Source organism: Drosophila obscura, unplaced genomic scaffold, assembly GCF_018151105.1.
Source record: "Drosophila obscura isolate BZ-5 IFL unplaced genomic scaffold, ASM1815110v1 contig_58, whole genome shotgun sequence".
NCBI classification, from domain to species: Eukaryota; Metazoa; Arthropoda; class Insecta; order Diptera; family Drosophilidae; genus Drosophila; species Drosophila obscura.
Genome location: NW_024542848.1, coordinates 1,485,064 through 1,512,188, shown reverse-complemented (window position 1 = coordinate 1,512,188; position 27,125 = coordinate 1,485,064). Strand labels below are relative to the sequence as shown.

General features: G+C 38.7%; 3 protein-coding genes across 5 annotated transcripts in view; 2 read left to right on the top strand and 1 right to left on the bottom strand.

The window, feature by feature from the left end:
- The window catches only part of LOC111080367 (protein tramtrack, beta isoform), a 70,818-nt gene that overhangs the window by 25,212 nt on the left and 18,481 nt on the right, over positions 1 to 27,125 (top strand). The window contains exon 3 of one of the 3 annotated variants that reach the window (XM_041595347.1): positions 15,541 to 16,145. The exons of the other annotated variants lie outside the window; for them this stretch is intronic. Within the exon in view, the coding sequence (XP_041451281.1) occupies positions 15,541 to 15,550 (10 nt within the window). The 3' untranslated portion in view covers positions 15,551 to 16,145. Of the gene's footprint in view, positions 1 to 15,540; positions 16,146 to 27,125 lie in introns of those variants that run through there. 3 annotated transcript variants of the gene reach the window in all.
- On the bottom strand, positions 10,793 to 14,613 carry LOC111080368. The gene is made up of 3 exons (XM_022375949.2): positions 13,741 to 14,613; positions 12,897 to 13,043; positions 10,793 to 12,213 (listed from the first exon to the last, which is right to left on the bottom strand). The coding sequence occupies exon 3, from the start codon at positions 11,836 to 11,838 to the stop codon at positions 11,335 to 11,337; it is 504 nt and encodes a 167-aa protein (XP_022231641.1). The 5' UTR covers positions 11,839 to 12,213; positions 12,897 to 13,043; positions 13,741 to 14,613; the 3' UTR covers positions 10,793 to 11,334.
- LOC111080369 lies at positions 25,584 to 26,865 on the top strand. The gene is made up of 3 exons (XM_041595348.1): positions 25,584 to 26,105; positions 26,172 to 26,658; positions 26,730 to 26,865. Exons 1-3 carry the CDS (start codon positions 25,650 to 25,652, stop codon positions 26,855 to 26,857), a joined length of 1,071 nt encoding a protein of 356 aa, XP_041451282.1. The 5' UTR covers positions 25,584 to 25,649; the 3' UTR covers positions 26,858 to 26,865.

The following is a 27,125-nucleotide window of genomic DNA, read 5'->3' as shown; positions in this document are numbered from 1 at the left end:
GGCAAAAACAAATTGTTAATTCATCTGTGGCAGCCCGATTTGGCTATTGGTAAATATCTGTTAAACATAGCAAAGGGCTTCTTGTATGAGCTGGCACTAGCTATATATATATACTATTGGAGAGATAAAAATGTATAGTGCATCATCACGTGAGAACGATTGGGCAGAGTTGGTTTACATTTTTAAAAATTAACCGATTACTTTTTTTTACGATGTGTACGTCGTCCAAGGTTTGATTAGAGTTTAGAACTAATCTTCGACTATGACAATTGCCTCTCCGCCTACTTAGCAGACATTAGTCAAGAAAACACCTCAATTGATGAATAATGAACTCATCTTCAACTATGACAATTGGCTCTTCGCCTACTTCCATAAAAGAAACAAATACAAAATCACTTATTTTTCGCGATCGTAGGTTGGTTTCTCCTAAATTTTCTTTTGTAAAAACATTCTGTTGGCATATACGAACAACTGAATAAAATTTGAGCCAAATCGGCCCAGCCGTTCTAAAAATTAATATTTTTCGAGATCGATGGTTTTTCTTACGTAGAAACATTTCTCTGGTAAATACGAACAACGGAATAAAAATGTAAACCAAATCTGCCCAGTCATTCTCACGTGATGATGCACTATACATTTTTATCTCTGCTTTTATATATATTTATATGTAGTCATATGTACATATGCATGTAAATTAATGAAATTGTAATAAGTTTTTATATATGTACATGCATATGTAGTACATATTATGTACCTAACTCATTTAACATATTGCCTGGTTGGGAGGTGGTTGTCTCATTTAGAGAATGTGATATTGTGAGACAAGCATGCTCTCTCTTTGGGCTCGCTTTTGGCAAAAGGGACAGCTTGATTTCTTAATGTAGAGGTTGGTGAATGTGCTAAGACATCGGCAAGCAGCCTGCGATTTTTGGTCAGAATGTGGAAAGGGAAACAGAGAGTGTGGGAGAGAGAGAGAACGCCTCCAAGCAGCTAGTGTAGGGTTGTGGTTGAATTGTGGGGGATTACTAATATTCATTGTGGAGAGGGTGGGATTTTGGTTGAACGGGAAAGCCGACCGCGCATTGCACGCGGAAGAGTGTGTGAGTGAAGGAGAGACGATGAGTAACGCGTGAGGTACATGCATATGTAGGTTACCAATGGCAAATAAATTTGTTCTTTCTGTCTATAATAATGATCCAATCTGAACCAGATTCGGCAATCTGATAGATATGATCATTTTCTTCAATATTGTTTTTATAGTTTTCCCTAATCCTTCAAGTTCTGGATGTGTCACAGATTTTCGTCCTTAGTGGGGGCGCACAGTGGTCGATTCTGCCAATCTGGCAGGGAATAAATGAAAAATTAAAATGGCGAATCTTATTAATTTTTTTTACTTTTTGGAAAGTAAACATCCCACTGATATTTATTGCGATATTTATATATTTTTCCTATCGATAGTCCAGTACCTGCACTCGGTTGAATCGCAGAAAACTTTTCTGTCCATATCTAAGTACATTTTACCGCATTTTTATGGCTTTTGGTAAAGAAAAACAAATCTAAATGTTTTGCGATTTGTATTAAAATTACCGTCCATTTTGATCATAGTTGGTTAGGTTAGGTTAGGTTAACCCAGACGGCCCTCACGGGGCCACGCATAGGCCAATATGGCCCTTAGTTGTCCGGATGGGGGTGTATGAACCTTTCGAAAATATTTATGAGGTTTTGAAGTCCCTAAGGATCGAGGTGTTTTTGGCAAAGGCTAGCAGTTCCCCTGGCGTCCTCCTGGAGGCATCCTCCGGCGATGCCAGCACCGGGGCGGCCAGGTATATTCTCCTAGCCCTTGAGAGAGCCGGGCAGTTGCAGATGAGATGTTCCAGGGTTTCAGTTGCCCCGGATTCCTCGCATTTCCTGCAGTGGCCACTGTTGGTGATGCCTAGTTTGACAGCATGTGCCGCGGCCAGACAGTGACCTGTGAGTATTCCCACCAACATTCTGCAGTCCTTCCGTGGGAGGTGCAGTATGTAGTGGCTGAGTTTCCTGTTGCGCTCCTTGCACATGGTTTTTGAGGTTCTGCAGGTAGTGGTTCTGCTCCACCTGCTTCTTGCCTGTGTGTCGGCCCGTTTCTCTAAATCGCTTTGGAGCGTTCTAAGGGAGACAGGCACGTTCTCAGTTCTGTCGTTTTCCGGCCCGACGCCGTCCTTAGCCAGACCGTCCGCCATCTCGTTGCCATCGATGCCTTGGTGGCTGGGAACCCAGTAGATCCGCACTGACTTTGTCGTGCTTAGGATATCTAGTGCCTCCCTGCTTGCCAAGACATTTCTGGAACTGACCGCCGACGACTGCATGGATCTTATCGCCGCCTGGCTGTCCACGAACAGGTTGATCACGTCGTGTGGACGATCCGTAGACTGAGCAGCCTCTGCCGCTTTCCGTATGGCGAACACTTCCGCCTGGAATATGCTGCATTGGTCCGGTAGCTTATAGGACAGCCTTATCTCAGGGTCTGTACAGTATATGCCTGCTCCTACTCCTCCTTCCATCTTGGAGCCGTCAGTGTAGATGTTGAGGTGTTGAGTCTGGTCCCGACCCCTTTTCCAATCGTCGGGCCCCACATAGTTGGTAAGTATTCAATAAAAAATATATGTGTTGGTCCTGTGCTTACATGTATTAATGGTAACTCGTTGTAGAACTTAACATTTCCTTTAGTGTGCTATTAATAACATACCCGACACTTGCATGGAATAGATCTTTTGACATCCGCCCCCATTCGTCTTCAATCTTTTTCTCTTTATGAAACCAGTCTTTTTTGAATCTTCTGTGTTGAAAAAAATTTCAACTACGTGCCACACGTTAATTTATTTGATTTTATAGGGAAAATGGCAGTGTCAAAAAGCACGCTTTTTGCGATGTTTTGTAAGGAAACTGAGTAAGAAAAAAAGCTAAAGAGAGTTGGATCCATGTTTTCACTCAATTAATTGATAACACTAGTCAACACGATTTTTCCTCAAGGAACAAAACGAACTTTTTCCTAAAGATTTGGGGCTTAGAAATGGTTTGATGATATTTTTTTTTTTCTATGGCAGAACTTTTTTTTGAAGAATTTTTGAAAACTGTTATTTTTTTTTAAAGCTTTTTTCAGAGGTAGCGCTTGTTTTTTTCACATAGCTCTAGTATCTTACGTCTGGTTGTAAAGAACTTTGATATTTTGAAAAGATAATTAAAACAGCTAAACAGCTTAACGAATTTTAGCTCCAAAGTCTCTCCATAGATTTTAATGAGCGATACCTTAAACGACGCCAAATTAATGCACCTATACACAAAAAAATATAAAACACAAGATATAATTTTTTTTCGACTTTTCCTGAGTTTTTAAAGTCAAAATTTCGTAAAAAATACCGCACAAAAATCATCATTTTTGCATTTCAATGCTTTATATTTCCCAGACGGTAAGCTGTAATCACAAAGTGTTTGGGCTATACTTCTAGCTGTTTTAATTATCTTTTCAAAATATCAAAGTTCTTTACAACCAGACGTAAGATACTAGAGCTATATGAAAAAAACAAGCGCTACCTCTGAAAAAAGCTTTAAAAAAATACCAGACTTCAAAAATTCTTCAAATAAAAGTTCTGCCATAGAAAAAAAACCATAATTCTTTAAACAAATTTAAATCCCCATATCTATCAGAAAAAGTCGGTTTGGATCCTTGAGGAAAAAAAAAGTTCGATTTTGTCGAGTAGTGTAATTGATAAAAAAAAAACTCAGCGAAAATTATTGTTAGCGAATAAAAAAAAAACGAGAAGGAACGTGTGAGTCGCTTCTGGGGACGCGACTCTACTTATACCCGTACTCAGTCAGTATATACATTTTTGAGCTTATGATTTTTAAGAATTTTAGAAAAAAAAAAAAATTTACATTTAACATTTTTTTTGCTACATATGATATCTACATCTACAAATACAATGTATATTCTACATCTAACATGTAGATTGTACATGTTCCAATTGGATTATACATCTCCTCCGCTAGGGGTTGCTCGCGCACTGAACGCGGCAGAATGTGCGAGCGAGAAGGAAAATGAGATGCGTTGTCGTGGGCGGGTGGGGGAGGGGAAGCAACTGGAAATTAATTTCTTCATTCTGGCTATAATTATGATCCGATCTAGTTCATATTTGGCAATCTGGTAGATATGGGCATTCTCTACGATACTGCGTTTTTAGTTTTATCGTATCTTTAAAAGTGTGCCTGCCACAGATTTTCGTCCTTTGTGTGGGCGGAAGGGGGCGGGGCGAAATTCTGAAATACACTTGTAGCAGTGTGATATCACATAAGTCTGGAAGTCTGCTGATCAAGAATATATATACTTTATGGGGTCGGAAAATATTCCTTCACTGCGTTACACACATCCACTTTTACCACAAATCTAATATACCCCTTTACTCTTTTTTGAGTACGGGTATAATTAAGTAATTTTGCCTCTGAGTGAAGTGTACAGCAGAAATTTAAAATACTTAAAAAAAAAAGACCAAAAATTTTAAATTTGACCCTTTCTGTGTTAATTACCTTTTTTGTGTTAATATAAAGTGTTTATAAAAACATTTTATAATATTTTGGAATACAAAAAAATAATTTTTTTTTTAAATTTATTTTTAAAAGTTTTTAAGTTAAAAAATAAAAATTAAAAATTTATTTAAATACTTCCGGATTTATGTTTATGTTTATTTTGATTTTTCCTAGTGCTACAAGTAAAACTTATTTTTAATGCACTAGTCACAGAAGAGTTATAGTTACAATTACAATATTTACTCTTATTTCTAAACAATATTTGACATACATCAAGATTAATTTATTTCATCTATTTTGTATTTAATATTTAATATAATATTTAATATACTTTAATTTAAACTCAATTTTTCATTTTTTCATTTTTATTCTTATTTTAGGTTTTTATATATATATATTTTTTTTTTTTTTTTAGTGTTATGATTGTAGGTGTGTTTTTAAATTTTTCCTAAATTGCGTTGGGTTGCTCAATGACTTTACATGATGGGGAAGCTGGTTCCATATGCGAATTGCATTTATAAAATATTGCCGTTCTGAATTCAATGTTTTGTATCGAATGCTCTTTATGTTGTTGGTTCGCGCAGAGTTAGCGAAATTAAGTTTCTGGTAAAGGTATGCTGGTTCTTTAGTGAAAACTATTTGATGTAAGAAAATTAGTGTTTTATAGTCCATCCATTTCAAAAAGTCAAGTTCAAATATCGTAGAAGCTATGTCTGATATTCTGTCTCTCCTCGTCAAATCGTAAATGTATCTTGCTATATCATTGTATGCTACGGTCAGCTTGTGTCTACTCCTAGAGTCGCAATTTCCAAATACCTCAACGCCATGCAAGAGAGCAGGAATGAGGTATGCTTTTGCAAGCATCATGCGGGTTTGGGTTGGCAGAAAGCGTTGCGTAAATTTAAGTGATCTTAGTATTCCATAAGTTCTTCCTGACGCTCTATTAACTTGGTCGACCCATGTTAATGATCTATTAATCACAAACCCTAAGTTGCTTGCCCTTTCGCAGTATTCAATCGGTGTGTTACCAATTTGAAGCCGTCTTATTGCATTCATATCCACTTTCGTTTTGTTTTTATAAATAACAAGACATTTAGACTTCATAGGATTGAGGGAAAGCCCAATAGCATAAGCCCAGTTGCTAATTTTGTCGAGTTCCCTATTACACGCATTTATACAATCATTTAGTTCGCATAGAGGTCGACTAACATAAAGTTGGACATCATCTGCATACATATGACAACTAGACTCAGACAAAACAGATGGCAGATCGTTAACATATATAACGAATAACAATGGTCCAAGAACTGATCCTTGGGGTACACCACGTTTAACAAATAAAGACGCTGACTTAGCAGTTGTTGTGACAACTGTTTGACATCTATTGCACAGGTATGAGGTCATTAGTTTTACAGCCGTTGGAGAGAAGTTGCACTCATTGTGTAGTTTTTCGACCAGAATTGCATGATCAACGGTGTCAAAGGCCTTGCTAAAGTCAAGTAGTGTCAGGAATGTTATTTTGCCCTCATCCATTTGTTCTCGTATATCCTCTACTATTTTTATAATGGCTGTTGTACAGCTTCTATTTCTCCTAAATCCAGACTGATTATCATTTAGTATTTTGTGCTCTGTCAGATAGTCACTGATCTGTTTTGCCATTAAGCTTTCAAAGGCTTTCGATAGCATTGGGAGAATTGAAATAGGTCTATAATCTTTTGAATTTGATTTTGGGATGGGTATGATTTTAGCTTCTTTCCATTTTTCAGGGAACGTTGACGTCATTAGAGCAGTATTGAATATATGGGTAATTGGCATTATAATATATGGGAGTATAAGTTTGAGAAATTTGGGGTTCATATTATCTAGACCAGTTGCGGTGGACTTTATTTTCAAAATACAGTCAAGGGCATCTCTCGGACTCACGCTGATAAAGTTAAAGTCTGGAAATGTATGACTGGCAGGTACGGAGCTCAGTCTTGTATTGTTTCTAGTGACAGGCACTGGAGGTTGCGAAAATTTTATATTTAGTTCTTCAACATTAATATTTGCTTGGGCCACAGATTGTTGTTTCCCTATCCCTATACTTTTTATTGCTTGCCATTTTTGTTTAGAAGTGATTGCTTCGTTAAGTGTTACTGTATAGTACGATTTTTTAGCTTCGATAATTCTCTTTGTCACATTCTGTCTATTTTCTTGGTAAATTTTAAAATGAGTTTCAGTCTTGTATCTCTTCCACTTATGATAAGCTTGGTTTCTTTTTTTAATTCCTAGTTTTAGGTCATTTGAGAACCAAGGATTTGCTTTTCGATTGGCAGTTGCTCTCTTTAGCGGAACATTCTGATTAAAGAGGTAATTAATATTAAACTGAAGCTGGTCAAGTTGAGTGTTAACGGATAATTGGTCATATATAGAGTGCCAGTCAAGTAGGTTAATGTCAATGTCAAGCTTTGCAAAGTCAATATTTTTGAAGTCTCTGTAGAATATGGGAGGGTCATTTTCGTCAAGATTAAAGTCATAGGTCAAAAATAATAAGTCATGTTTTGAATATCCAGGTACTGAAAGTTGATCGTATAACATTATCTTTGTTTTAACATTCACAAAAAATAAGTCAAGTAAAGTATTTCGGGTTTTTGTATAGTGTGTGGCCACCGTAGAGTTTACCAAGTTCAGTCCTAATGCTTCCATATGTTCTGTCAAGTGACTTTGTCTGAATATATCACAGTTAAAATCTCCAGTCAGAATTATATCAGTATATGTAAGGGATATGTCAGATATTTTAGTTGTCAATTCGGAATAGTCAATGTTCTGATTAGGTCGATAAATGCATCCTAGTAGTAATTTATTTGAGCTTTTTGTGTCGATCAGTTTTACAAAAATATATTCGAGTTCACTTTCTGGGGGCTGTTTGCAGACAATTTTAGTCAGGATATTTTTTCTTGTGTAAATTGCAACGCCACCCGCATGGCCAATACGATCTGAACGAAAAACATTGTAACCACTACATGCAATTAACAAATCACTACATTCAGAGACGAACCAAGTTTCAGACACACAAATAACATCTATTTTAGAATCGGTAAACATATATCTGAACTCTTCTATTTTCTTTGGCAGGCTTTGTGCATTAATATGGCAAATTTTTAGGCCAGATCTTTGCTTCACCAGAATTCTTAGCAAACCATGGGTATTAGGATTTATGCTTTCTGTGGAATCACCCATTTTAAATGTTCAAATGAAGTAATATTCAACAGCGCAAGAACAGGAAAAAATCTAAAAACACATCTAAAAACACATATTTTAATTAAAACTACTGGTAAAGTATTATTAATTTTACTTGCTATCATTTCTGCGTCACTGCTGCTCTCCTTCTTGATGGCGAAAGGAACAAGTTGGTATCATGGAAAGGTGGTTCATGTTTTCTAGAACAATGATTTCACCGTTTTGGCTTGCCCTGACATGTACTACTCCTCTTCGCGTGAACACAGCCGTTAGTTTCCTAGCCTTTTTCAGCTTCATAGCTTCCCTGAAAACCAAATAGTTTTCCTTCGTTAATTGCTCGTTGACATAAACGGGGGCCGGGGAGTCCAATCCAAGTTGCTGGAGGGTCAGTGTTTGCTGCGTTTCGCGCCTTAGCGTGCCAATTGCTCTGAGCAGCGCAGCCTTATCACTTAAGTGATCGAGCTTGACGATTATTACCGGATCAACTATTGACTGTGGTTGGTTCCGTCCTTTTCCCATGCGGTAGATGTCCTTAATGGTAGGCGCTGGGGTTAAATTTAAATTGAAGCATAGGGTGTTGAAAATATGCTTCAATTTTTCGCCTTCAACAAAGGGGACACCGTGAATGCGCAAATCGCAGGCGATGTTTGCATTTTCTTGCACAGATAGCTTGTGACTTAGCTTAGCTTCTAGATCGGCGACTCTTTGCGTTATTCCTCAAGCCTCGCCCAACTCCTTTTCAAGGAACTCCACCCGGTCGCTAAGCTGCTTTATTTGTCCAGTTAGAGTGCCTATTTTTTCGGCTAATAAATCACATAACCGATTTTCGCACTCTTCCATTTTTGTTGCAATGAGATCCGTCTGCTCCTTTAGGCGTTTGTCCAATAGTTGCAGAAGGCTTGGCGACAGAGAATCAGCTTTTTGTGCTGATTTGAGGTCAGTGTCGGTGTTTTCACGCACTCGCTTAGTAACTGGTGGCATTTCAAACTTCTAACTGAACAACTGCTTGAAAGTTGTAACACCGTTACTGCTTTGCCGATCAACGGATCTGATGTGGTGAGCGAGCGCCCTCTGGTGGAATTTGTGACAAGCTTTTCCGATATCTGTATCAATCGCTGGACAGCTGTCTAATGTTACCTCTAATGCAAAGTGCAATTGTTTTCTCCTTCACACGCTGAGTGAAAAATTTTTATTTCGCGCTTTTCCTCGTCTCCTTTCCTCACGTGAGCCAAATTTGAGTGATTTTAAGATGATGGATTTCGACAAAAATATAAAGTTGTTTTTATCCACGGCCCGGCCAGTTGGAGAGTCGGTGTCAGTTGTCGGGTGTTGGTAAGCACCTTATGCTTGGATTTTCCAACAGCTGATCTTTTATTATTTGCAGACTTCTTGGAAAAATGTATGCATTGGCGGAGCTCCGCACTAGCACGTCTTTCACAAGTTACGTTGTACGTTGTAATATATTCCAAAATACAAAAATATTTTTAAAAATGTTACTCATCGCCCGGTCGGTGCGAAATTTTGAAATACAATTGTAGCAGTGTGATCACACATGACTCTGGAAACTAAATTTGGTTGCTCCAGCTCTTATAGTCTTTGAGATCTAGGCGCTCATCAAGACGGACAGACGGACATGGCTATATCGACTCGGCTATTGATGCTGATCAAGAATATATATCGGGGTCGGAAACGTTTCCTTTTCTGCGTTGCAAACATCATCTTTTACCACAAATCTAATATACCCCTTAAATCTTCGAGTACGGGTAAAAATATAAGTCTTATTTAAAAAAAAGGTGTTTTTCCTAAAAACATGTTTATGGTGTTTGATAATATAGATAACTGAGTGGCAAAAGCGCTGCCACTCAGAGTGCTTTTGTACCTGTTACAAATACTGAATGTTGGGACACTTCCCCAAAGCATGGAAAGTCGCGCATGTTGTCATGCTTCATAAACCTGGCAAATCCCCGGACGACCTGGCCAATTACAGGCCAATCAGCCTGCTCCCCACTTTTGGGAAGCTCCTGGAACGCAGAATTCTTCACAGATTATTGGGCATACCATCCTAAAATCGAGCTATCTCTAATCACCAATTTGGGTTCAGGCTGAGGCATGGTACTCCGGAGCAGCTGCATAGGGTGGTATAGCATATCCTGGATTGCTTCCACAAGAAGCAGTACGTTGTAGCAGCGTACCTGTACACCCAGCAAGCATTCGAAAGAGTTTGGCACGGCAGATTACTTGCGAAGATAAAACCCCTGATAAACCCCCAGCTCTTCCTGATAATTGGAATCTTCCTAAAGAACAGAACGTTCCAAGTCGCACAGATCGGAGCAGTTTCCACGGTGAAGGTGATTGAAGCCGGAGTCCCGCATGACAGCGTGCTAGGGGCAACGCTGTACAGCCCTTTCAGGCACGATATGCCTATAGCTAGCGTTGACCATACGTCCCAGCCAATCGATGTGAAACTTGGCACTTTTGCCGACGACACAGCAGTACTGTCAAGGGCCAACTGTGTTTAGGACGCCACGGACAACCTCCATCGGTACCTTAAAAGGTTTGAGAAGCCAACAAGATCCGCATATATAAGGTAATCCTGGCGCCTGCATGGAGGTATGGCATCCAGGTCTATGGCAAGTTCCTCCGAAAGATCTGCGGTGCTGAATGGTATGTTGGGAACAGAGACATCGCCAAAGACTTTGGAGTTCCCTCAGTGGGTAACATTATTAACGAGCAAGCCACAAGATACCTGACTTAACTAAGGAGCCACCCGAACGTCCTCGCTAGAAGATTGGTAAGGAGTAGAACCAGGCGAAGGTTAAACCGCATCCATCCGTCCGACTTGGCCACCAGGAACATATAAATTATTGTTGCACAATCTCCGTTTTCGTCCGTTGGTCCCGCACTCAACTTAAAATAGTAAATTGTAAATAGAAATTGTCCTTGACCCTTAACAAAAGTTGCTAATCAACAGTAACAGTACGTTAAGTAATTGTACTTTATTATCTGTGATAATTGTTACAATAAACCTACATAATAAAAAAAAAACTTGACTCAATTAGTAAGGATATGTGTACATTTTTTCTCAGTTCCCCATGATATTTTCATTATTAAAATTTGAGTTTTATTTTTGAGCGAAAAAATAAAACTCAAAATTGAATCGCTATATTTGAGTTTTATTTTTTTAGCTCAAACATTATTATTATGGAAAGTTATTAACAGGTTAGGTAAGGCTGGTATATTTTGGAAGGCCTTCACGAGGCACGCATAGGCCAATATTACCCTTAGTTGTCCGGATGGGGGTGTATGAACCTTCTCGAGTATATTTAGGAGGTTTTAATGTCCTTGAGGATCAAGGTATTTTTAGCAAAGACAAGCAGTTCCCTTGGCGTCCTCTTGGAGGCATCTTCCAGGGCTGCTGGCACTGTTGGTGATGCCTAGTTTTACTGCATATGCCGCAGCCAGACAGTGACCTGTAAGTATTCCCACTTACATTCTGCAGTCCTTCCGTGGTAGGTGCAGTAAGTAGGGGCTGAGAAATTTTTTGAAACTGACCGCTCACGACTTCATAGATATTATCGCCGCCTGGCTGTCCATGAACAGGTTGAAAATGTCGTTTGGACGATCCGTAGACTGAACAACCTCCGCCGCTTTCCGTATGGCGAAGATTTCCGCCAAGAATATGCTGCATTGGTCCGGTAGCTTATAGGACAGCCTTATCTCAGGGTCATTACAGTATATGCCCGCTCCTACTCCTCCTTTGATTTTGGAGCTGTCTGTGTAGATGTTGATGTGTTGAGTCTGTTCCCGACCCTCTTTCCAGTCGTCATGTCCCATGTATGAGGTTTTTTGGACATCCAGGTAAGTTCGGGGGATCATGTAGTCTGATATACTGATCATGTCTCGGCCAATTGAACCGTACCCGAATCCTTGCTGCGACATGTTGCCTGATGCGTGGATGTCCAGGGGCTCAATTCCGAGTATGGTTTCGAGTGCTTTTGTTGGGGTTGACTTCAGCGCTCCCGTGATGCAGATCAGTGCCTGTCGCTGAGTTCTCTCCATACACTTGTATGTTTTCTTTTCAGTAGCCTGCCACCACCAGGCCAGCCTGGTTCTGTCGATTTTCGGGGGGATCCATGCCGGCACCTTGTGTCTGTCTCTAGGTAAAGAGGATGAGGTCCGTCTTGTCCGCGTTCATACTGAGTCCTACTTTTTCCACCTACTCACATATCTCCCTGGGTGTGGATTATATTATAGAGCTGAGGGTCGATGGACATACTGCCGTAATAATTATGCTTATGTCGTCACTCTGATTGCACTCGTCTGCAATTTAGAAGGTTCTTTATACAGATGTTGATTGCTGGGTCGCTTCTAGGCCATCCATTATAGCGTTCGTGCTAACGTTGTTGACTGCTCCGGATATGTCTACAAAAACTCCTAGAGCATACACGTGTAGCAAACGTCAAGGTTAGTTGATAACACTAGTCAACACGACAATTAGGCTGTGGCCCAAAATGACTTTTTCTTAAAGATTTCGGGGTTTACAAATTTTTAACGACTTATGGTTTAGTTTTTTTAAGAATTTTGTAAAATCTGTTTTTTTTTTTTGTTTATTTTAGAGGTAGTGCTTCTATTTCTCACATAACTTAAGTATCTTTTATCTGGTTGCATAGAACTTTGCAGTTCTGAAAAGCTGATAAATGCAGCTATAAATCGGACTCTGCAGCTTAACGCCTGGAAGATATTAAGCTTTCAAATTCAAATTTCATAATTTTTTGCGGTATCGAAATTTTGATTTAAGAAACTCTGGAAAAGTCGAAAAAAAAAATTCTTGGCCAAGCTGACATTTGTTTGCTTTTCAGAACTGCAAAGTTCTATGCAACCAGATATAAGATGGCTTAAGTTATGTGAAAAATAGAAGCACTACCTCTGAAAATAACCATGAAAAAAATACCAGATTTTAAAAATTCTTAAAAAAAAATTACACCATAAAAAAAAATAAAGTACTACAAACATTTTTAAATCCCGAAATCTATCAGAAAAAGTCATTTTGGTTCACAGCCTATATAAAAAGTTCAATTTTGTTGTGTAGTGTAATATAAAGTCTAGGACTGACTCACCTCTGTCGTTGATATCAGGGCTTTCTTAATGATGGCTACTAACGAATGCAGTGCCGTCTCCACCGATTTCCCTTTGGTATAGGCATGCTGGTTCGTTTGACATCAGTCTCTCCAAATAGTTCCTGATGTGTAGATCCAACAGCTCTTCTAGTGTTTTGAGTAGAAAAGAGGTAAGGCTACATGGCTGGAAATATTCCTTCGAGGTGCTTTTAAACTTGCAAAGGAGTCTATAGCCCAGTGGATTCTCTTAGAGGATATGAGATCTATTGGGGGGTTTTTGTAAATTTTCCCAGTTTCTGTTCTGGGGGTTTCTATAGACAGTTATCTGCGGAGAGTGTTTGAATTCGCACTTGAACTTAATGTAGTTATTATCTGATGGTCTTTCAAGGAATCTCCAGCCAGATACCAAAGTACTCTATCCCGTTACGAGTGTTAGCGCGTTAGACGAGGTGGGACCTACGTAGGTTCATTCCTCCCCCACGTGTAGCAAATGTCATCATTTTTGCATTTCAATGCTTTATATTTCCCAGACGGTAAGCTAAAATCACAAAGTGTTTGGGCTTACCTTGTAGCTGTTTTAAATATCTTTTCAAAGTAGCAAAGTTCTTAACAACCAAACGTAAGATACTAGAGTTATGTGAAAAAAACAAGCGCTACCTCTGAAAAAAGCTTTAGAAAAAAATACCAGAATTCAAAAATTCTTAAAAAAAAAGTTCTGCCATTGAAAAAAAAATATATATCATCAAACCATTTCTAAGCCCTAAGTCTTTTAGAAAAAGTTGGTTTTGTTCCTGGAGGAAAACTCGTGTCGAGTAGTGTAATATAAAGTTAAGGACTGACTCACCTCTGTGGTTGATATCAGGGCTTCCCCAGACGCTGTGGTGGGTATTGCCGTCCGTACCAACGGGAAGTTGCTGGTCTTTCGGGCTGTCTTCCGCCACCAGACTCCTTAGCTCTTCCGGTGGAGCTAGCCATGTAGCAGGAAGCACCCATAAGGTGCTTATCCTCGCTTTCAAGCATCACCGCAGTCAGTGCTGTATTGAGACATAAGTTAAGCATGGATACCCTTTCGTAAGAGTACGGCGGTTCTGTTCCTGCCTACCGATGGTGGGTGGAATAGATTATAATTTGAGGGCTTTATTCCTGACACTGCATTGCCCGAGGCAATCCATGGCTCCTAGACCAAAGCTATGTCGACGTGCCTGGCAATGAGGAGCTCCGTAGACGCGGCTTTACTTTTATGTGGCTGGCTCAACTTCTCTCGAAGGATTGACTATCACCGTCAGGTCACCGTCCTCTTCCTCTGAGTCGTCCAGCGCAAGACCCTGGGCGCCCTCCACGATGGACTCCAGACCAAGGTCCTTCTCCACCTCGCCTGCCTGCAGGGTGCGCACGTCTTTGTCCTCTGGGTGGCGCTTTTTGAGACGTAGGTAGACGCTACCTACGCCCCAAGCCAGCTTCCCGAATCTCGGATAGAGGATGTCCGCCTCCGTGCGGGAGCACGTGCCTAGTTCCGGCGAGCGAAGTTCCTTCCTCCGTCCTGCTGACCGAGAGCATGTCCGAGTCTGTGTCGACTACGGTATCCGTGCGGCTCAGTATGGAGTGAGTCTTTCTGGCAGTAGCAGTGCTTGACCCTTCTCGCGATCCATCTGGCCCAAAGGTCCATACGGTTAATATTTTTCGGGGGAAACAACAAGATTTCTGCAATACAGCAACTTACGAGGGGCATGGATTGGCGCTATGTGCCAACTGAAATGAACCCGGATGACATTCTGTCAAAAGGAGCAGCGCCTCGGGAGGTCTTGTAGTCTAGTTTGTGGACCTTCTATCTTGCAAGGCGAAAAAAGTAGTTGACCTAAACGTTGCTCGCCCGAAGTCAGTCTCCCGGAAATTAGACTTCGTGTATTGCTGTCGTCTGAGCGTGTCGACATCTTGCTTTCGTTTAAGCACATAAACTCATTCATTTTGCTCAGGCATCATCCGTTGACGTTTGCCGTCATTACGCATCATCATCATCATGCTGATCCGCAGTCGCTACCAGGATCGATTCGCTTGCAGTTCTGGCCCATCGGCGGCATGAAAACTGTCGCTCGGGCGTTGCGGAAATGCATCATCTGCTGCAGATCCAGACCTCGTCTTGTAGAGCACATCATGGCTGACCTACAGAAGGATCGAGTGCAGGATTCGCCTACGTAACTGGAATCGACTACTGCGGTCCTATCTATTACAAGCCAGATGAGCGCAGTCGAACGACTACAAAGGCCGTCTGGTTGGAATTAGTGAAGGACCTCACAACTGCTGGATACGCTTCGTTGCCACGCGCGTCATTCCCCGATGTATTTGGTCGGACAATGCCACCAATTTTGTGGGCGCAAGGAACGAGTTGAAGGACCTTCGGCGGCAGTTCATGAGCGAGAAGCATCGTGCTGCAGTACATAATCATTGCATCAAAAATGGCTTCGATTGGAGATTTATAACGCCTCGCTCGCCCCACTTCGGGGCTTATGAGAGGCAGCAGTGAAGATGGCCAAGCAGCATTTCTATCGCTCCATGGAATCGTCACTCTTTGGCTTTGACGAGCTGCGGACATTGGTCTGCCAAATCCAGGCAATAATAAATTCTCGTCCTCTTCCCGAAATTTCAGAAAACCCTGAAGATCTTGGCGTCCTTACACCAGGCCATTTTCTAATTGGTCGTCCGCTGATGGAGTTACCCGAGCCAGACGTTACGGGTCTAAACTTTAATAGACTAGATTGCTGGCAACGAGTCGCCTGTGCCCAACAGATCTTTTGGAAGCGTTGAAGTGAGGAGTACTTGACTCTGCTCCAACAACGTGCAAAATGGCGTACAAGGACGAACACTTCGCTGGAGCTGATGGGGCTGCGTGAGTTTCCATCCTGAGGACAACATCTGGAACCACTCGTCGAGCTATCAACAAGCTGTGCGTCCTAACCGTTGGGGTTCCTGTTAAAAGCCCTGTCATTTTAACGTGGGGGAGTATGCTCGGAGCAGCAGCCTTTAATAAATTTTAAGACATTCAAATCGTTTAGTCGCATGTATCTCTTTTACAGAAGCTCTTGAGTTAACTACTGTCGCGCTAATTGTAAATCGCTCTCTCAGTGGGTACACGCACACACACACATGTACTCTTACTGCCTATGTTGCATTGCATCGCCCTGTTCTCGCGGCAGTGATAATTATTGTTGAACGCATCGCATCGAATCGTAGTTCACGGCCACGGCCACACACATTGTAAAAACCGGTCGAACAATAAAAATATTAAATTTACCAACGGATTATATTATTTGTAAATGTAGAGTCAGAGTTGCCGAAAAAGCTCGGCAGCTTCCAACAGATTATAATGATTACGGTCCCTGGAAAAAAAAAAGCGCCACTTCTTAAAAAACATAAAAAAATACAGTTGTTTTAATTGTTTAAAGAAAATTTCTATAGAAAAATAAAGTCATTAAACCACATTAATGCCCCAAATCTAACACAAGAAGTTTGTTTGGTTTAATGCGTAAATAAAATGTTAAATTTTGAAAAATTAACAACTCTTAATGTTCGTCTATGATTTTCCAAGTTTTTTCTGGTCTGCTTAACTTTTGCATTTGGAAGTCGTTTTTCCCTACCTTTGGTATGAACACGACATTCGTGCAGGTATAGGTAACACTAAGGAACAAAGCCTACTATTTTTAAGAAGGAACGATATCAAACTTTTTTGATTCAGCTGGGGCTTCAAAAATCATTATTATTATCACTTATAAAAAAATATTTAAATTTAAAATATTTTTAATTATACATATTTTTTTTTTGTTAAACCTTTTGTGATCCTGTGTCAAAATCTCTAGAGTTTGCTGTGGCATCCCCTATAAATGTGCTCAATAAGGTACTCAAATATTTTCTGTATTGCCCACCGTTTTTTGAATTAGCTCCTAGACTTTCTCGCTGCTTACCCATGGTTTTTGGATTAAGGCTTTGTACAGAGGCGAAGTTACCCTCATGCTAAAAACATCAGATGCAACTTTTGCTTGATGTAGGATTTCTTAGAGGCATTCCAATTGTCACATAGTTTGCGTCTGGGGAGAAGATATGGGTGGGGTCATTACTAAGTCCCTCTGCTGGCTCGTGCGTTTGCCTTCGGGGCAATCCGCCTTGCCTTGATTCCTATGAAACTGCAGAACCCGCTGTTTTCTTCATTCTAGCTTTAGCATTGATCCGATCGTTGCAAGAGCTAGAATAGCTGGATTTTGCTCGCAGACTCTTGTGATATCGAATTTATCAATTGTATTTCAAATTTTGCATCTTCAAATTGCAAGATTCCTTACAATCTAACATTTTGAACATACGAGAAAACCGAATCGCATAAATATAATGACTTGTCTTATCCACCAGATATCAGATGGTTTCAGAACCAAATGTTTGTGAACGGGTCATTATTATAGCCAGAATAAAGAAAACATTTTCTCGTGCCCGACTTCCTTGCCTCTCTCTCCCTCACAACGTATCTTAGTGTCCAACTCAAACGTTCTTATCTGGACGTTGAAATGCAATGACTGCACCATCAAGTGGCCCATGGGACACCAAGCCGAAGCCTGTTACGCGTGGTACCCAGGCAGAAACGCAGCCCACCTACCCACCAAAAGGCGCTGCTACATGACGCGCGACGCGTGCAACCGAAGCGATCGCGAACGTGCACGAAAGATAGGGTTTAGACTAATATTCGATGAAAATTAGAGCTGAACTAAAATAGCTAAACATGCAAAGATACCTAAAGTAATAAATTTTCTAGTAGATCTTATTGGAATCGTAAACTTTATACTGCTCAACCTTGATCAGCTTGTGCATAAAAATCACACCAAGCATTTTTCTACGATTAACTTAGGTGGGAAGGTTTATTAAAAGCAATCTACGAGGGTAAGATGGCAGTCTCACACCTGCACCCCAGTTAAGGCCACGCAGAGCAAAAAGTAAAAAGTTTTTCTGGACTGATTCTATACGGTCTTGGTGTACTTTGTACTGGGGGCACCATACACAAGAGCCGTTCTCTAAAATCGGACGAACAAGCGAGATATAGAGTCTTCGTTATATAGGGGCAGTCCCAAGCAGTCCTTATTTACCATGGTAGAAATGTGTTCAGAAAACTTTAAGTTGGGGTCTAGTTTAACACCAAGATCATCAACCAAGAAATTCTCTCAAGAGAACCACCCCAGAGGCTACAAATAGCCAAAAAGGGGCTGGAGCGATGAAATGTCATTACTTTGCATTTCGAGGCACTAAGGTGTAACATATTTGCACAACACTATGACTGAAATTTATTGAGATCGGATTGCAAGCGAGAATGAAATGAAATGTACTTATACTGGAGCACTCGAGAATTTGTTAATACTGAAGGCAGTTGATTAATAAAGAGTGTGAAAAGTAGGGGGCCTAGATGGCTTCCCTGTGGTACTCCATAAGTAACCTTAACAGGTGAAGAGGAGTTTTTGAAGAGGACTCTTTGGGACCTAGAACGAAGGTAGCTAGAAATCCATCTAAAAAAATTAGGCGGAAACCCTAAAAGGTCAAGTTTTTGTGCTACAAGGGAATGGTTTACAAAACCGAATGCTTTACTGAAATCAGTGTAAATAACATCCGTCTGAAAGTTACCTTGAAAGCCTTTAATGATAAAAGAGGTAAACTCTAATAAATTTTTGGTTGTTGATCGTCGCTTTATAAATTCGTGCTAAGATGGAGATATAAGTGATTTGATATAAATTTTAGGAATAGCGCATAAATTATACATACCTCTATAAATATTTGCATGAGACTTGCTACCTTTCTTATGGAGCGAATTATTAAAAAATTCCTTCGTGATGGGGGGGAAGCATGAAGAGTTAATGGATAGGGTGAATAGTTTAAGCAGGGGTCCACAAAGAGCGTCGGCTCAGTACCTGAGTACACAGCCGGGAACTCCGTCGGGACCTGGTGAAAACACCGGCTGAACTAGTCGAAGATCATGAAGCAGTGAGCTTTCATTTAACAAGGGGCTGAAAATGCCATTCGACCTTGGTAAACTGTATGGATTCGGCTGACCAGAGTAGCTTTCATGAGAATAGGTTGTTTGGAAAAATTTGGCAAAAAGATAGGCATGGTTCGCCGACGAGTCAAGATTTGCTGGTTTTAGTTTGGTTTTGCTGACATATTGAGAAATGATAGCGAGGATGGATGTGCGGACGTTCTACGCTTACTATTTACGAAGCTGTAAAACTGTTTAGGGTCCTGTGAAAATCGAGTCCTGCCTCGAGATAGGTAGTTTTTATAGCATTGAGAATGAACGAACTTCTTGAAATTTTTTATAAAGTCTTGATTTAAAATTTTTTATACTGGATAACTCTTTGGTAAACCAATGAGGCTTCCCAGATCTAATCGGATAAGAAAGTGGGACACAAATTTTTGTGCCTTTCATAACGTCCTTTCATAACGTGCCTTTCATACGAAAGCAGCGGACTGGTTCAAGCCTACCCGTTCGATCCAATACAGTAGGCCCAATATCGACTGACACTTCGAATGTAGGGTGGTAGGAGTCTTCAGGTATAGTGAGCGGAAGGAATTTTTCACATGGTTGACTTTAGACAGGGACAGGTCTAGCAAGCCGTCAATAAAGTCATATCGTGTCATGGGCACTAGGTTATTAGACTCGTTTACCGAAGACCAAACAGTACCTGGCAAATTGAAATCACCAATAACTATCATATGGTCTTTATCTGATAGCGAGGATGAAGCATCCGAAGACGGAGGAGTACACGTACAAGTAATAACGAGAAGAAACGTGTGATTCTTTGGGCGTGACTCTACTTTTATACCCGTACTCAGTCAGTATATAAATATGTGAGCTTATGATTTATGTAGAATTTTAAGATATTCTAAATTTTTTTTGCTACATTTGTCATCTACATCTACAATGTGGATTACACTAGTCAACACGACATTTCCGCTGTGGCCCAAAGTGACTTTTTCTGATAGATTTCGGGTTTTTTATGGTTTAGTTTTTTTTTTAGGAATTTTTGAAAATCTGGTATTTTTTTCATGGTTTTTTCAGAGGTAGTGGTTTTATTTTTCACACAACTTACGTATATTATATCTGGTTGCAGTTCTGAAAAGCTGACAAATGCAGCTATAAATCCAGACACCTCGTATCTGCAGCTTAACGCCTGGAAGATATTAAGCTTTCAAATTCAAATTTCATCATTTTTTTGCGGTATTTTCCCCTGAAATTTTGACTTTAAAAACTCAAGACAAGTGGAAAAAAAATATTTCTTGACATGCATTGTTAGTTTTAGATAGACTTTAATCCTTTAAAGTATTGTTCAGTAAAATGTATGGAGAGATGGTTGAGCTATAATTCGCTAACCAAATATAAAAAAAATGAAAAATAGACAAACAATACTTTTTGAAAGGTTGCTGGCCCAACTGCCGATTGGGAACAAAGCAAACGAAAAGGGGTATGCATTTTTGGTACCTGAACGTGTTCCTTTGGCATTAAATGTTGTTGACAGTTACTTTTTATACCCGTCCTCAAAAAAGAGTTAAGGGGTATATTGTATTTGTGGTAAAAGTTGATGTGTGCAACGCAAAGAAGGAAACGTTTCCGACCCCATAAAGTATGTATATTCTTGATCAGAATCAATAGCCGAGTTGATATAGCCATGTCCGTCTGTCCGTCTTGATGAGCGCATAAATCTCAGAGACTATAAGTGCTAGAGAAACCAAATTCGGTTTCCAGACTCATGTCATATCACACTGCTACAAGTGTATTTCAAAATTTCGCCCCGCCCCCTTCTGCCCCCACAAAGGTCGAAAATCTGTGGCAGGGACAATTTTAAAGATAAAGATACTAAAAACGCAGTATCGTAGAGAATGCCCATATCTACCAGATTGCCGAATCTGAATCAGATGGAATTATAATTAGTGCCAGAATGAAGAAATTAATTTTCAGTTGCTTACCCCGCCTCCTTCAGCAAGAGAACCGCTACTCATTCTCTTTCTCGCTCGCACATTCTGCCTCGTTATGTACGCGAGCGCCCGCTGGCGAAAAAGATGTGGAATCTAAATGGTACATGTAGAATCTACATGTTAGATGTAACATATATATTATAGATGTAAATGTAAATATTTTAAAATTCTGAATAAATCATAAGCTCAAAAATTATGTACTGACTGAGTACGGGTATAAGTAGAGTCGCATCCCCAGAAGCGACTCTACGTTCCTTCTCGCTTATTTTTTATTTGGTGTTACAAGTTTTGAAACGTATGTGATAAATTTGGTTTTCTAGTGCCTGTTACTGTTCTTAAAATAATTTAATTTTTGTGGCTTCCTTTGTCTTCCTTTGCCATTCGAATCAGATTCCCTTATGAGAGTCCACACATAGTCGACCAACATATTCTCATTCCAAACACCTTGATACTGTCGTTCCATAGCATTTAATTGTTGGTGAAATCTCTCTCCGTGTTCATCACTAACGTCCCCTAGGTTTGTCGGAAAAGTCTAAGTGGGAGTGCAGGAAATGGATTTTTAGTGACATGTTGGCTCCAATTTTTTCATAATTCTTAATAAGGGTTTGAACGATATTAACGTAATCATCACTCTTGCTGTTACAAAGACAATTTTTTGTAACCAATCGGAATGAGTTCCAGGCTGCTTTCGTAGATAAAATATTTTCAATTGGGGGCCATCAAAAACGCCTTCTTTAACTTTTGCCAACGACAGACGTGGGAAAACAGTTTTTAGGTAACTCATCGATTCACCTTCCTTATCCAGTGCTTTGACAAAATTTTTCATTAGTCCCAGCTTAATGTGTAATGGTGGTAAAACAACGTCTTCAAACTTCACGAAAGCTGCATTTTGTATGGTGTAATATTCCAATTTATTTTCCTCCCGTTTTGGCCAGTGTTAATTCATGTTTGTGTGTGTGTGATGTGGTATGCTTACGGTACATAAACCGTTTACAATTTTGTCGTCGCAACTAGAACCAGTTGGACTGCGGAGAGGGTTTGCAAATGAGGGTCTGAAGACACGGCGACAGCCTCTGATGATTGCAGTTGCAGAGAACTAGTGAACAGGTAGTGATGGTACTGTGTCTGATACTGATTTTATTCAACAAACTTAAATTCTATTTATAGGTAAAAAAAAAAGGTACAGAAAGTGACGAGTCTAGTAAGAATATGGTAAAAGGGAATTGGAGTTAATATTGAATTAATTTGGATTTAATATGATATTGTGTTATTGGGCAATTGTGATAGTCAGCAATTGCACCAGTGTTTTTGCCCTCTGAAGAGCGATCGCATCGTTGGCTGAAATTGCTGCAGTAGCGGTTATTGTTAACTCAGCTACAATACATTGTCGTTTGTTATTATGTCTCCTGTTACATGGGTCGACCTGTGTATAGTATATATATGTATATACATATATATTAGGCTGGGCCAAACACTTTTTTTTCCAAATTTAAACGGGAAACCCCTAGTTTTGTTACCTTGGATTTAATAGTAATTTACATGTTTTTATTTTTTTTTAATTTTTTAGAGGTTGCTACCGAATTTTACAAAAAAATGTAATCAAGAACATTCAAACAAAATTTTTCAAAGACGATTTTTCCTCAAGGAACAAAACGAACTTTTTCTTAAAGATTTGGGGCTTAGAAATGGTTTGATATTTTTTTTTTCTATGGCAGAACTTTTTTTAAAGAAATTTTGAAAACAGGTATTTTTTTTAAGCTTTTTTCAGAGGTAGCGCTTGTTTGTTTCACATAACTCTAGTATCTTACGTCTGGTTGTAAAGAACTTTGCTATTTTGAAAATATAATTAAAACAGCTAGAAGTTAAGCCCAAACACTTTGTGATTTCAGCTTACCGTCTGAGAAATATAAAGCATTGAAATGCAAAAATGATGATTTTTGTGCGGTATTTTTTACGAAATTTTGACTTTAAAAACTCAGGAAAAGTCGAAAAAAAAATGATATCCTGTGACCTCAATTTTTTGTGTATAGGTGCCTTAATTTGGCATCGTTTAAGGTATCGCTCATTAAAATCTATGGAGAGACTTTGGAGCTAAAATTCGTTAACCAAACCTAAAAAATTACAAATTTAACAAAAAATACATTTTGGAAGGTTGCGGGCCCAACTGCCAATTGGGAACAAAGCAAACGAAAAAGGGTTGTACATTTGGTACCTGATCGCGTTCCTTTGGTATGAAATGTGGTTGACAGTTCCTTTTTTCGTTATCTGAGGTAGGATACCTATTCAGGTCAAATGTTTCCTTTATATTCTCACAAGTGCAGGTCCACACAAATTGGATCTCGTCGCGTCTACCTAATCATAGTCATGGAGTTAGTGTAGTTCTGACTTCCCTCAGAATACGATCGTCTGTTTACCAAAACATCTTACAATTAATTAAAATCAATTGTCATGGATACCTCTGGCCGATCATTTTCATGTGCTTTCCAAGCAGACTCATTTTGCTACATCAACGAAATCGCTTTTACCGAAACTCTCCAAAAACAGTATGAAAAAAACTTTAAAATCAAACCCGAAAGTTTTGTTGAAGAGTGGGCACCAAGCTGTATATGTCAAATGAGTAGATTGAATTTAACATCATATGATTACGACGAAAAGTAAGTAACTCTAATCCACAAACTATTAACTTTACCCAAAATACTAAACATTATTTTTTTCTTACAGTTGTTTTAGAAAAAAATTTAAATTTGGTAGTCCAATGATGTGGAAAAAAAACAGATATTCACGGCGCCGAATTTTTCTTTTGTTCAGTAAAGAAAATTGGAATTGGGAAACACATGAAAATAGTTTACCCGAAATAATCTGGTTTCGGCTTTACCCTTCCTGCTCGTCCGTCAGAGGAAATACCGTTGTTCGAATGGAACAACGGATTCAAGTAATAACTATTCAGGAATCACTTATGTTTTAAAACTTGTAGCAAAATAACACCAAATAAAAAAGTTTGTATATCCTTAGAATCGACTGAAAAGACTAAAAATTACTGATTGTTGTATGGGTTAAGGAATGAAATCCCATATCTCAGGTATTTCTACCTTGGTTTTATTGAAATATGATTAGGTAGACGCGACGAGATCCAATTTGTGTGGACCTGCACTTGTGAGATAACGAAAAAAGTAACTGTCAACAACATTTCATACCAAAGGAACGCGATCAGGTACCAAATGTACAACCCTTTTTCGTTTGCTTTGTTCCCAATTGGCAGTTGGGCCCGCAACCTTCCAAAAGGTATTTTTTGTTAAATTTGTTCATTTTTTAGGTTTGGTTAACGAATTTTAGCTCCAAAGTCTCTCCATAGATTTTAATGAGCGATGTAGCTTAAACGACGCCAAATTTTTTTTCGACCTTTCCTGAGTTTTTAACGTCAAAATTTCGTAAAAATTACCGCACAAAAATCATCATTTTTGCATTTCAATGCTTTATATTTCCCAGACGGTAAGCTGAAATCACGAAGTGTTTGGGCTTAACTTCTAGCTGTTTTAATTATCTTTTCAGACGTAAGATACTAGAGTTATGTGAAAAAACAAGCGCTACTTCTGAAAAATGGTTTTAAAAAAATACCAGACTTCAAAAATTCTGTAAAAAGTTCTTACGTTTTTAACAGTAACTAAAAAAAAATTAATTAAAAATACCTTATTATCAATATGAAATAGTTTCTAAGTTTCAATATTATTTGAAGAAACCGACGAATTAAATTTTTTTTAATGTATATTTAACCAAAAAATTGTATTTTCATTTCGTGGTAGCAACCCCCAAACTTTAAACTAAAAATTTGATAAAAATTGTACAATTTTATTGAATAACAAAGAACAGAATTGGGGGTGTCCCCTTGGAAAAACAAAAAACTAATCTTTTGGTCAAATTTTGGCCCAGACTAATATATATATATATATATTTAGTATAAGAGTATATTATGTAATATTAATTAATGCATAAATATGCGACTGAACAGCCAGAGTTTTTTTGAGTAATGCTCAGTTCTAGCTCTACTATCCCATAGGCACAGGAAGCAGCAGTATTTTTTCTAACCACCTTGAAATCCCGTTGACCTTGCACTCGTGTTCTTTATCTATATTATAAATTTGTAAAAATCTGTGTGTAAGCGGCTATCTCTATAACGCGTGCAACAAATTGCATGCTGTTTTTTTTTAATTGATAGCCAGAGAATGTGGCCTGGTTTGCACAAACAAATTTGTACTTTTCTATAAGTAGGTTCCTCAAGAATTAAAATTTAATCAAAAAAATCCTTAATTTGGTCCAAAAGTGTGTGTTTGAGTGCCTATTTCATTTCATTTCTCCGCAACGCGTGCACCCAATTGCATGCGGTTTTTTTTTAAATGATTGCCAGAGTTTGTGGCATTCTATTTCCATTTCTATACAAAAGTTTTTACTTTTCTATAAATAGGTTCCACAAAAATTAAAAATTAATCAAAAAATAATCTCATATTTGGTCTAAAAATGTGTGTTTAAACGCCCATTTCATTTCATTTTGTGTCATTCTGTAGAACCAAACATTATATGATAGATTTTGTTTTTTATAACTTTTTTTGCGAAAAATTGTTTGCTGAAAAATGTGCAATTTGTGTAAGTATATTTGTTCCTTTTGAAAATTTTTAGACCAACCAGTGTGGTTTTTAAAGTTAAATGTCGAGACGATTAAATTTGGGCCGGAGAACGTGAAATGCGTCACAAGTTGTGGCTTCGATGAGCCATGAAAGTAACCAAGACATTACACATCGCAATGAAAATAATCGTCTACGCAAAGCAGGGTCCCGTTCAAATCAACGGAACAATGATGCAACAACAACTGCAAATGAACGTCTTGATATACAAAATCTACAAGGTGTTGCGTTCACGTACAATAGTGTCACCGATTACGCTTCTCATAGGCAAATTATAATTGGTTCAATGAGCGACCGTTTTCGCCATTGTCAGGCATTAAAATTTAAAGGTGAAGCAGATGGGATGTGCTGTGCGAGTGGTAAAGTGAAATTGCCTGAATTAGGCAGCCCAACACAACCATTGAGCACATTACTTAATGGATTGACACCTGAGTCTAATCATTTTTTGAACAATATACGAAAGTATAATTCGAGTTTTCAAATGACATCTTTTGGCGCCACAAATATTATAAGAGACAACTTCATGCAAACATTCAAGGTAATTAAATAGTTTTGTTTATGCAAATTGTACGTTTGTTCTCATTCAATCATATATTTTATTCAGATTCAAGGTCAAATATACCATCGAGCTGGCTCTTTGTTACCTTTCGACAACGCAGACCACCAATTTTTGCAATTATATTATATCGGGAACGCGGAAGATGAAACTGATCGTCGGTGTGCCAACACGCGGAGACAAATTATTTTCGATTTGCAAAATTTGTTCCATGAGCACAACGAATTGGTTCAGTTATTCAAAACGTTGCTTGATCGAATGCCATCTGACGATCATAAAATTTTTATTCAAGCTGATAAAACTCTGGTTGGCGAACATGCAAAGCGTTTCAATGCAAAAACAGTTGACGAAGTGGCAATAGTCATAGTTGGTGAGCAATTTAATAGTCGTGATATTGTGCTTCATCGTAGAAATGAACAACTTGAACGTGTATCCGAGACTCATCGCTGTTATGATGCACTACAATATCCCATATTGTTTTGGAGCGGCAAAGATAGCTATAATTTCAACATTAAAATGATAAATCCAGTAAACGGTAAATTGATGAATAATTTATGATTGATTTTTATTTTAATTGAAATTAAATTTAATTTAATTCAATTTTAGGTCGAGATTTCAAACGACTACAATTTTCGCTTCGTCTTGCTTTTGCTATGACTACACTGCTCGACAAAATCCAACTTTTTTTCTTCAATGATCCAAACCGACTTTTTCTGATAGATATGGGACTTTAAATTTTTTAAAAGAATTTTTCTATGGCAGAACTTTTTTTGAAGAATTTTTTAAAGCTGGTTTTTTTAAAAGTTTTTTTCAGAGGTAGTGCTTCTTTTTTTCACGTAACTCTAGTATCTTACGTCGGGTTGTAAAGAAGTTTTTAAAGTCAAACTTTCGCTAAAAATAGAGCACAAAAATCATAATTTTTGTATTTCAATGCTTTATATTTCCCAGACGGTAAGCTGAAATCACAAATACTATTTTGGCTTGACTTCTAGCTGCTTTAAA

Excerpts from the sequence above, each read along its gene's own strand:
- LOC111080368 (XM_022375949.2), bottom strand. The coding sequence starts at position 11,838 with ATGGAGAGAACTCAGCGACAGGCACTGATCTGCATCACGGGAGCGCTG.
- LOC111080369 (XM_041595348.1), top strand. The coding sequence starts at position 25,650 with ATGAGCCATGAAAGTAACCAAGACATTACACATCGCAATGAAAATAAT. Across the intron at positions 26,106-26,171 it reads ACTTCATGCAAACATTCAAG|ATTCAAGGTCAAATATACCA; the intron begins GTAATTAAATAG and ends TATTTTATTCAG. Across the intron at positions 26,659-26,729 it reads AATGATAAATCCAGTAAACG|GTCGAGATTTCAAACGACTA; the intron begins GTAAATTGATGA and ends ATTCAATTTTAG.